The following is an 11,317-nucleotide window of genomic DNA, read 5'->3' on the forward strand; positions in this document are numbered from 1 at the left end:
CTGATTTCAACATACAACATGAAGCTCCATAAAACACTGTTTCTGGCCATCGTTGGTTCACTACTTAAACCCTAAACTAGAAGACAATAAAGGGACATAGATTACAAACATACTAAACTTTAAAATTCAGTGTACTGTACTAGCAGAGTAGAGAAACTAGAGCCCGACTGATATATTGGATGGCCGATATTACCGATATATTGGTATCGGCTTAGATGTCGTTGATATGCGCACTTATGAAAACTTTCTTTTTAGATATTAAAACGCAGCTTGGGATAATGAAATAATGAGTGAAGTTTGCTGTTTATGTGCACTGTAGTTATATTAGGCAATAAAATGTATTGTTAAACTGTAAAATATCCTGCCTTCGTAACACATCTTTGTCACAAGTGTTTGATGATCACATTTGTGGGATCATTGCCAAAAATGTATGTATTCTGGCCCATCTCATTTTTTGTTTTACCTCCTAATATATATATCAGCATCGGCCAAAATAGTCGATCGGCAAATAATTTAACAGTTGACAACTGATCGATTAATCGTTGCAGCTCGACTGCCTCCTGAAACATGTCAGAAGGAAGTCTGAAATATATATTCTTACTAAAGTGTCGGCATGTCAGTCAGAGCTCGACGGATATCGATATTAGAGAGTAAAATAATTCAGATATCGTTCTATCGGCTGAGATATGCACATTTTTTGCAGTGATCCCTCAATGTGGCCATCAAAAATATATAAGATAGAGGCAGGATATTTTACAGATTAAACTTTTGTGTCTAAAAAGACATGAAACAGTTCACTCAATCATTTTAAATCACCTCATAATGTTTTCCAGCATTATGATCCGTAAAAACAAAAAGTTTTCATATCGGCTCTCATGTTAGTTCATCATGTCATCATCTCAGATGTTATACTCCTGTAACAGCCTCCTCCTTTAGGGAGCCAGAGAGTAAGTTTATATTAACTTTTTTTTTAATTAATGGCATCTCCATTATCATTACAGCTTCCTACACACTGATCGGCAGCTTGTCCCATAACAGCATCTCGAAGGAGAGAATGAATGACTGACCTGACTTATGAGACGAGGCAGACGTGGGTAAACTTCAAGTCATCGTGGCAACAATATTCAGTCCGCCAGGGGAAACCCTTTCGTGAATGTCACTCCCAGACTGCATAATAAGGTCACCACGGCGCAGCTGAACGCATCCCTCTTTTGATTGAATGAAAATATTCAAAAAGTAGTGCGCAGTGCTGAGCTCCCCGCAGAGGACACGGTGCTCTGAGCCCTTATCTGATCAAATGGAAGAAGCATGCGCTGAATAGAAAGCACCCCGCACTCCCCGCACTCCCCCCACCACCACATCCATCCATGCGGGGCAGCTGTGGGCACCTACCTCTGTGCGCCGCCGGGTAGTTGAGCATGGGACCATTTCCAGCCCTGGTTTGCTGCAGAGATGTGAGGCGACACGGGAGCAACAGCGCACCCCACAGCGTCACTTGTCCGGTGGTCGGACTACGACGCGCCGGGACACCCGCCAAGCCACACGGAGGAAAACGGAACCGCGCAGCGAGACGTGACTTGCGGGATCCGCCGACGGAGTGAGTGCGATGCGAAATCCCTTGTTTCTGGAGGACAAGAGGACACAGGGCGGAGGGAACTGACTGGGGGCCACGGAGGGGGAGCTGCTCTGCGCTGATGAGAGACTGACCTCCACATCGCCGCCTGTGTAATGAGGCTGGCCACCAGTGTGCGTCTGGAGGGGCACGTTTCATGGGCTGTTCAGGCTGAGCTGCTGCTGATGCTGCTGCTGCTGCTGAGGTGTCCCTGTCGTTCACATGCTCATCACTCATACAAAAATAAAAGTTTGTGTCCCCTAAAGCGTTTTCACATGAGAAACCGAATAAATTATTATAAAATAAATACATTAAAGGGGCACTATGGAGAGGAAATGCAAACTCATATTTGCAATATGAAGAAGGAAATGTAATGATTTTTATTCCATAACTGAGTAAACAAGCTGTTCTCAGAGGGAAATAAGGTCCCCAGAAAACTGTATGAAGCTAGAAACGTGGCAGGGTCCGCCACCTATAAACAAAGTGAAACAGTGTTAAACTGTCTTGTGGTTTAAGGTCAGTTTGTTTATTCAGTCAGGAAAACGAAGAAAACTTGCGATATGCAAGAAGTTTTGTTTATAACATTAACAAATGATCAACAGAATGTGAAGAAACAACAGTGTTGACGTTATATAAAAGATGTCTGTGTTGTGTTGCAGAGATATATACTGTAGATAGCATGCTAACCAGGGGAACCTCTTTCTCCCCTGGTAGTCCAGCTAGCTGCACTGCTAACAGTGGCAGATACAGTCATGGATCTATAAACAGAAAACATTAAGCAGCAGTTAGCTGTTACTCTGGTGGGATGCTGCCCCTGTTTGATGGGAGTATGAATTCAAGGTGGCCGTTCCTTACGTATTGAATCTTTAAAGGCACTTCAGCAAAGAGGCAGTTTGTCATCACTGCTGTATGACAGTCTCTTAATAGATGAGCTGAGCCTGCGGTCTCATAATAGCCTGTAAAGTTATATGGAAAGGTCATTAAACAGCGGTGCTAATGCACACTCTCTGGTGTTCTGTTGTGATACTGACCTTATTGTACTTCATTTTTCTCCTTTATTCCCATAGGCATCAATATAATATTCTTAGATAGTATACTGTGTACTTTATAGATCTCAGGATGATCTTTTAACATGCTATGACTGAAATAGTGTAGCAAACCCAAAGTACAAGTTTGATCACATACATGATGATACCTTCTCATGGCAGTTAGTAGCCTAAATTTCTGGCAAAAAAAAATACTGATCTAGAAGAATGACTTGCGTAACAGCTACTTTTACTGTTCGGGGTCCTGTTGAGTAGGACAATAGAGGATCATGGTCGTACTGGACAGCCCACAGGTATAGACGTGGATACATAAAGAGCGCTTTAAAGATATAATATGTAGGAATTCTGGATTAAAATGTCTAAAAACAACTAGACCTTTGTTATATATATTTGTGTTCAAACCAAGAGAAATCCACAAGTTTACGCAAGGTACAGTAAAGGAGTGTTTCGTCTGCTTGCCTGACGCTACTTCAGGGACAGGGAAGACGGCAAACGAGACTAAATTTATCACAGATAAAGCTTTGAAACGTTACCGTGTCTGTGAACTTTGACAGAGCCATGACTGAGTCACGTCAGATAGATCTTCATGAGCAATGGTGGTGGTGTTCGCCACCAGTGAACCAATTTGGCCGCAGGATCGTTTGTGTTTATGCGCATTAATTCAGCACTCACCAGAGACCCTGTATCTCTCTCTTCTTTCCCCCTCTCCTCTCTGTAATGTCCTCATGAATTAAAGTACGTTTCCTCTTCAACTCCGGTCAGCAGTCAACCTTTCATTAACACCTGACAACGGAAGTCGCCTCTGCGGATCGCTGCTGCTGTCAGGTTTATAAACAGGAGTGAAGATAAATCCACTTTTTGATCCTAAAGGTTAAAAAGTAATCTCTGAGCGCTCCTCCTGTCAGTGAACAGCTCTGCATAAGAACAGAACCTGATGTGGTTCGGGGTGTTTATGCCTCCAGAGGGTGTGGCTCTGCACCAGACTCTCTGACCAGCTTTTTTTTTTTCATTTGATAGAGCCCCTGAGTGGCAGAAGTAACATGTTGTACGTTTAAAAAACAGAATAAGTGATTTTCTGCATCAGAATCTGCAGTCTTTTGTGCAGCTTTCTGCTCTCGTCGTACATTAACTCGTGTGTCCATTAACCACTAACAGTAAAACACATCCATCCATTAGAAGGGCTTGCACGGTCACCTGTGTCCCCTGTTAATTGAGCAGGCCAAGGTCGAGAGGAGAATGGCTGAGTGGCGGTGGGACTTTGGGACCGGAGATATGCTTATAGTGCACATTGCACATTTTCTTCCCCTTTATGCCTCTCCGTCATGCCAAGACACAGTCAGTGAGGGCCATCCATCTTCATACGGAGGGAGGAGGCAGACCTCCAACTCAACACCGCACACTATGAGAGGTGACGAGCATCACTCAAAAGCAGGACAATGCTCTATCGGGTGTTTGGCAGCATTGGGAAGTGTTCTGGTCTTTTAGATGAGATGAGTGATGACAGTGTCATATCACACCTGGACAGAGACGGAGTAAAGCTACTCGAGTTCTCAGCATGTCGCAGTGTTGTCCTAGTTTTGTGAGTGAGGATATTTTTGTGCCTGTATAGAGAATTGGTCAAAGATAAGTCGTGGGTATGTTAGATTCAGCTTTGAACTAAAAAATAGAAGCTATTTGCAGAACTTCATCGTGACACTTGCTGGACTTCAGTGGTGCAAAGTAACTAAGTATAGCTTAGAATTGTACTTAAGTATATTACCTGTACTTGAGTATTTCAGTTTTATGTTTTTTTCATACTTCCACTCAATGCAGAAAAAAACGTGCTTTCTGCTCTACTACATTTATTTGACAGATTTATTTACTTGTTACTTTTAACCCTGTAAGGCCCAGATATAGAAAAAAATGAGCAAAAATTTTTTTGACCTCTCAGATATTGTTTTAGGGGGCCTCTGATGTAGAAATTAAAGAGTTTTCAAATGTTTTACATTTTAGTAAGTTTTTAGGGAAATGTTGCAAATTTGCCACGCTGGGGATAGCTGGGAGCAGAATTTCTGTGTTTGTACTCACTTAGTCTGAACAGATATACAGAACATTTAAGTAGCCATGGTCTGAGTTTCCAGAGTTTGTCCTTCTTTTCCATCTCTGACACAGTCAAGTTGTTTGTAAAGTGTAATGAAATCAACAGAGATTGGAATCTGTTGCGGAACATCACATCAGAAACAGGGATGTACCGCGTGTCTGTCTCCCAAAACGAACTCCCTGTATCTTTGTAGTTTTTTAACTTCTAAATGATCTTGAGCTATTTTTCTCAGTGTTGCCCAAGTAGCAGTTTGTAGCATTAGGAGATAGAAAAACAGGTTCTGGATGTTCTGGAGTTGTTGGGGGGATGCCTGTTGCATTGTTCAGGGACAGGTGTAAATGGTCTTGAATGTGTCCCTGTCCCTGAACTCTAGCCATTTGCATTAGGCCCATCTTCAGGTACATGCCAAGCATCTTCTCAATTCCCCTATTATTGGTGTTAACAGATGTTCTATTTTTTTTTGCAAGCTGTACTCATTTGTGTTTCTTGTCAGAGCCTCAATCATGTCTTCTGTCACAAACTTTTGGAATAGACAGGGTGGTAGACCATGTGTCTAGGGTAGAGATCTAAGTATTTCCATTAGTATGTCCATAAGTATTATCATTTCAATACAAATGCTAATCAAAATTACACTACATTCAAACAATACTATCTGGCTGGCCTATTATGCTCTCTACTTATCATACTAAAAGGAACACATGCATCCCCCCAGAGTACTTACAGGTTCACATTCAAGACCATTTACACCTGTCCCTGAACAATACGACAGGCATCACCCCAACAACTCCAGAACATTCAGAACCTGTTTTTCTATCTCCTAATGCTACAAACTGCTACTTGGGCAACACTGAGAAAAATAGCTCAGGATCATTTAGAAGTTAAAAAACAAACAAAAAACTACAAAGATACAGGGAGTTTCAAATACCCTATACATTTTATTCATGTGTTTAATTATGGTCTAAGCTAAACTAACTAAACATTTAACAGAAAAACACATTTAGAGCTTAGTTACACTGAATCATCTAACACTTTAAATTTCTACTACATTTTTTTTCAACTTGTGACCATGTGAGAAGTGCAGTGTCCTTATGTAATGTGTAAGGAGCACAGGCTATTTTGACTACCACCCTGATCCAACGTGGCAGAATTGCAACATGGACATAAGAAGCTCTAAATCAAATTTAATGAATGTTTTCCAAAATAACTAAATATGTACATGTTCTACACATTGTAATAGACACAAAAAAAAATATCTAAGGAATTTTACTTACTTTAATCCTGACAAATCAAGTCATGCAAAAAAAGGAGATGAGCTCAGCGGGAAGTTTGCAGATAGAGTGAGTTCATGGCCAGATGACCGAACCTATAAACACTTATTCTATCCAATAGCATTGTGAGGACAAACAATAGGACCCATTAACTATGTAAATGTGGTCTTGAGAAAAAAAAACATTTGTAGGCATTTTTTTAGAATTGTTAAAAGTGATGTGGCAAATTTGCAACAGGGGGTCCTACAGGGTTAAGGTGATGATTTTACACAATAGATATTATAACAATATTTTAAATATTAAAGATTAAACCAGTGGTTTACACTCGAAACTTCTCACATGGTTTCATTTCAATAGATATTCAAATGATCCAGTATTTCACCAAAAACTAAAGATTAAAGAAAAAGTCGAAAAAATGAAAACAGATTTGTGTATCAGAACTTTCTTTCTTCTTTCCTTCCATTAATCATCTCAATATCCCTCAGCTTTATCTGGTGTCTCTCTGTATAACAAAAAAAGTAGTTCAAAGTAGCTTAAGAAATATTTTCATGCAGGACTTTTACTTGTAATGGAGTATTTTTACATCGCTGTTGCTTTTACATTGCTGAAGAATCCGAATACTTCTTCCACCACTCCTGAATGCTCAGGAAGCTGCATTGAGTTTAAAATCTGGGAAATTATCCCCATCTAGTGGATTTAAAAAGACATTACATGAAGTGGCAGCGGCTAGTATTACAGTAAAGATCCTATGGGAATATCATTTACAGTATAACTCTTTCATGGTCAATATGACTGTTTCAGCAGTTCAGTTTAAAGCCTTTCTATTTGAGGTGTACACATTTAAACAGGCATGATTCATACTTGTGGCTTATTTTCTGTATTGAACAATGACATTTTGAGAAGTTGAGAATTGCACACGTAAACTCTGTTTTGTTGGAGTATTGTTATCTTTTTCACTCCCTCAGATATTAAAGTAATAAAAATACACCTGCACCAATACAATAATAGTCCAAATACCTCCTGTGGCACATTAAAGTCAGACACCTGAATTATCTGGACCCTTTTTGTCCAGAGGGCTGTCTGGATTCTACCGGGGAAGGCGTTTTTTTGTTTATGTGGCAAATTTCATTACAAGTAAACTCTATTTGCTGCGTATTAAAATGCATACTCAAGCAAACAACATCGAGGGGAGAATATTCAGAACATACAGTATAATGCAGTAAAAACGTGCAGTTTTGTTCCAAAGGTGCAAGTGTATATATTGAGATGGGATCTTGAGACTGTAGGCTTCAGGTTATAGTAAGTCACTGTTGGGTTTTGTAAACCACTCTGCAGTTGGTACGTAAGCTAGCAGACAGTTGTATTTAACTTGAGTATTTCCATTTTCTTCTGAAGTTCTAGACGAATATTGCACTCCACTACATTCATTTTATACTTTGCATATTCAGATTAACATGCATCTAACAAATGAAGTATGATGTGTGGGGATACTTTAAGACGGGGGGAAATACACAAGCTACCCGGCAGTAAATATAAGTATATTTGATGCAAATACTTTTGCACTTTTACTTGAGTATAATTTGACCTGACAAGTAAAAGCAAGACTTTTACTTGTAACAGAGTATTTCTGAGTGATGGAATGTAACTTGGGACATTTACTCAAGTGCTGCACTTAAGTACAAAGTGGTAATTCAGAGGTACTTCCCTTGAGTAGTGTACTGTGTCAGACCTAAAGATTTTTTTAATGTAATTTATTTTATCTGCTATTAGACTAACAAAAATACTAATACTCATAATCAGAGATGTGCTGAATATTGTATCTGATCGGCCCGGCTGTTAATAGGTCTACCCAGAGATATATACATATATTTAAATATCTATATGATTAACTTTCACTTGTACTTTTGAGACTTAAGTACATTTATCATCAGACAATTTAAAACTTTTACTCAAGCACTATTTGTATGGGAGAATTTCACTTCTACCAAAGTTATAATATAAAATAATGCATGACTTTTGGGCACTTTTCACAACACTGGTACTTCTACATTGTGGTATCAAATTTCACTATAAGTCAGAGATCTGACTGCTGCCCTAAGGAGGAAAAATCACTGCCCACCGTCTCCTCAGGCCTGTTCTGATTGTTCCATAGAGAGGAGTACTGTCTTATCTGACACAATGGGTCTTGGGCTGTCATTCTCCTGCAGTTGCATAATTATTTTGGAGTAAACAGAGGGTGTGTTAAAGTCTGTCCACTTGCATACGTGGCTGCGTGTGCGACACAAACAAACAAAACAGAGGTTTCTGTCAGAAGGTGTAGAAGGTGTCAGTGAGTCATGGCGATCTTTAAACACTTGTTGATTGTTTCGTCCTTGTTGCCGCTCGTGCTGAGCTACCCCTTCATCCCACCAACGTGCTACAGCAAGGTGCTGAGCATGGCACGAGAGATCACCGAGTGGGCTGCAGATTTAAAGTGGGGCTACGAAACTGTAAGTCAGCTGCTGGTTTGTCACTTTTGAAGATTTTTTTCTTGCTTTCTATATTGTTATACATTTTATAGCTTGTTGTATATGTTGTATCGAGGACCATATTGAAGACTGAAGTTATTTTATCCTTTTATTCATTATCCAGACACAAATATGCAATAAAACATCAGTTGAATCAAATCAAATCAAAGCATAGGAGGCTAAATGTGAACAAATCTATATGGGTATTAAAAACTGTTTATGTTTTTGTCTTTTAGGGTTACTGCATGTCACACATGCCAGATCTCTACCTCGATGTTCATGTAAGTATAACTTAAAAAAATCCCCATTCTTATAACAAAAACCTCTTTAATGTGAATCAGATGTTACTAGATTTAAATATTTGAAAAATAAAATGTTTCCTCATTGGAATTTTTAGTCAATGTTTGTCTTTCACACTCTGGTTGCCCTAAACTCTTCTCCACTAACATCTGTGCTCGCCTCAGCTGTAAATCACGCTCTTGGACACTAATTGCTACTCCTGCATTCAGAATTCCTGTGTGATGCAAAAAATGAGGACCTACATCTCCCTGGTGGAGGGCCTGCGACAGCGCCGCTGTGCTTACACCAGAGAAGTGAGGAAGCTGGGTGTCACTCTGAGACAGCTCTTCATCTTCATGTCGGAGAAATGTCACGGGGTGAGACAAAGATAAATGAATCAGGTCATCACAATGAGACTCAGGCGGCACCATTAAGATACGTGCCATGAAGCCATTAAGGTAGAAAGTACAGGGATGTATCTTTTCTTATTGGGACTGTACCTTTTTGGCAGCGACTGCAGTTACAGACCTCATATGTTTAGCCTCATTTGTGCATGTGAATGTATACCAATATCTTGAAATGAATATGTTAAAGATTAAACTCCTCTGTGGGTTGAGGATGTCAAAATTGAAGAAGTAGCAGCAGTGTAAGAAGTTGCAGCAGAGAGTGAAAAGAACAGAATAACACTGATGAGGTGCGTTCAAACCGACTGCTGGTTAATGGGTCGCTCGGTGAGTCATTTCACAGGATTAAACAGGGTTTATGATGCAGATTATTAAAAAACATTATGTGCTCTGTGGATGTTTGATCCCCGCTCACCTGAGCAGCGAGGGCAGACGCGGCCAACAGGCTGACATGACCTGTCTGACCTGCAGACGACCAGGCCACCGTGTCTTGCCAAAGGGTTACAGTTAATTCACCCTCATTAGGGTCATTTCAGCTCAGCTTCAATAACAGAAACAGGGTGAGCTCTAATTATAGACTGGAAATACACTAGAGAAAAGTGTTTGTATGTTCAACCTTAGGTGAAATGTTTTTTATGCAGCGTGAGGGGAAGCCAGATTCAAATAGAGTTAATCTTGAATCTTGCAGTTTCAGTCCAGATAACAGTGTATTTAGTGGATGAGCTCCTTACAACATAAGAATTATGAATCCTGAATATACATCTTACTAATCTGCACCATCTTTACCCACTTATTTCACCCCCCAGGAGCTGGCGTTCACGACCCATGACTGTGCGGCGCTGGAGCGCTAACATACTGGATCCTGAAATGAAAAGATGTCTGCTCAAGGAGTGTGAAAGAACAACCCAGGAATAATAGTCCTTCTATGTATTTTCTTCAAGCGTCCTCAATACTTAAAGACGCAAGAATGATGTTAAAGTCAAATCTATGGTTTTGTTCCTTCAAAATGTACTTTAATCATCTGTTTTCTAAGTGCAGTCGGGCTGATAGCTACTAATTACAGGATCTATCTGAAGGAACCTGGTTGAGGAAACATTTCATGTATCCCTCTCTCCTCCAGCCAGTAAAGCAGATGTTTCATGTTTCAGATGTGTTATACTTTATAATTGTCGCAGCTTCACAGTATATACAATGCAATACTGTCAAGTCTTACTGACATTTTGTAACACTTCATTACAACTATCATTAATAAGTGGAAAATGTAAAGTTAAACTTCTGTTTGTAAATGCTTAATGAACATTTATAAAGGCATTTCATTTATCATGAAGCTGCAACAGATGTTCATACTACTTTGTAACTGTGCAGTTCATCTATAAACATTATTTGGATGGTGGTTATGAAGTCGCAATGATGTTTATAAACCTTTACAATTGCGTTAGAAATTGTTTATAAAGTATTTCATTGTTTGTTATTGAAATAACTGTTAACTCATCTTTTATTAATTATAAATGTACAATGTTTAAAGTATGGTTAATTTACTTATACTTATATATATATATATATATATATATATACTTTATATACTTTTATATACTCTGCCAATAAAATCAGTGTAATTCAAGATCTTTGCTTTGTTTATATATGAATTTTTTTCACAATATTATCTTACTTTTTTCTGATAAAATACTTTACTGTTCTTAGTAATGAATCAAAATGCAGTGTTTCATGGTGAGAGTTCACACGTGTCCCAGTTTGCAAAATATCAATTATATATGAAGGATTATTAAAGATGGGCCTGAACGCAGCAGACATTTTCTCAACACCCAGATGTTACTAACAACATTAACAATGGCTCTGTTGGATTCAAGTGTCCCATTAAGGTGTGACGGTGAGCATGAGCAACACCGGGACCATGAAAATGAAGCCGCTAAATGGAATTCGACCATCGTTAATTTGATTAATAACACCTCGGTTTGTCCTACTGCGACTTGTCACAATGTCGTCCATAACAAAAGGTCTCTATCGTCAGGCCCTCCGGCATTTCTGTTTATTTCTAAATCATCATCAGCCGCCATTTACTGTTCGACTCAAAGTCAAGTAAAGTGAGAAAAGGCATCACAT

The 11,317-nt window shown here is 39.3% G+C and overlaps 2 protein-coding genes across 4 annotated transcripts in view; one reads left to right on the plus strand and one right to left on the minus strand.

The window, feature by feature from the left end:
• Nucleotides 1–1,845, minus strand: part of stk32a (serine/threonine kinase 32A) — an 81,250-nt gene extending 79,405 nt beyond the window's left edge. The window contains exon 1 of one of the 3 annotated variants that reach the window (XM_084372923.1): nucleotides 1,393–1,845. The gene's annotated coding sequence lies outside the window, so the exon portion shown is untranslated. Of the gene's footprint in view, nucleotides 1–1,067; nucleotides 1,213–1,392 lie in introns of those variants that run through there. The other 2 variants (XM_084372924.1, XM_084372922.1) reach the window with 2 other exon arrangements.
• A 6,441-nt stretch (nucleotides 1,846–8,286) lies between these two features.
• cytl1 (cytokine like 1) lies at nucleotides 8,287–10,790 on the plus strand. The gene is made up of 4 exons (XM_084373544.1): nucleotides 8,287–8,495; nucleotides 8,750–8,794; nucleotides 9,023–9,169; nucleotides 10,003–10,790. The coding sequence occupies exons 1-4, from the start codon at nucleotides 8,343–8,345 to the stop codon at nucleotides 10,045–10,047; spliced, it is 390 nt and encodes a 129-aa protein (XP_084229670.1). The 5' UTR covers nucleotides 8,287–8,342; the 3' UTR covers nucleotides 10,048–10,790.
• The last annotated feature ends 527 nt before the right edge of the window (nucleotides 10,791–11,317 follow it).

This window comes from Pagrus pagrus (assembly GCF_965226575.1).
Source record: "Pagrus pagrus genome assembly, chromosome: 14".
Taxonomy (NCBI): Eukaryota; Metazoa; Chordata; class Actinopteri; order Spariformes; family Sparidae; genus Pagrus; species Pagrus pagrus.

Coding starts and splice junctions, on each gene's coding strand:
- cytl1 (XM_084373544.1), top strand. CDS start 8,343: ATGGCGATCTTTAAACACTTGTTGATTGTTTCGTCCTTGTTGCCGCTC. Junction 8,496..8,749: donor TAAAGTGGGGCTACGAAACT/GTAAGTCAGCTG, acceptor TTTGTCTTTTAG/GGTTACTGCATGTCACACAT. Junction 8,795..9,022: donor ATCTCTACCTCGATGTTCAT/GTAAGTATAACT, acceptor TCCTGCATTCAG/AATTCCTGTGTGATGCAAAA.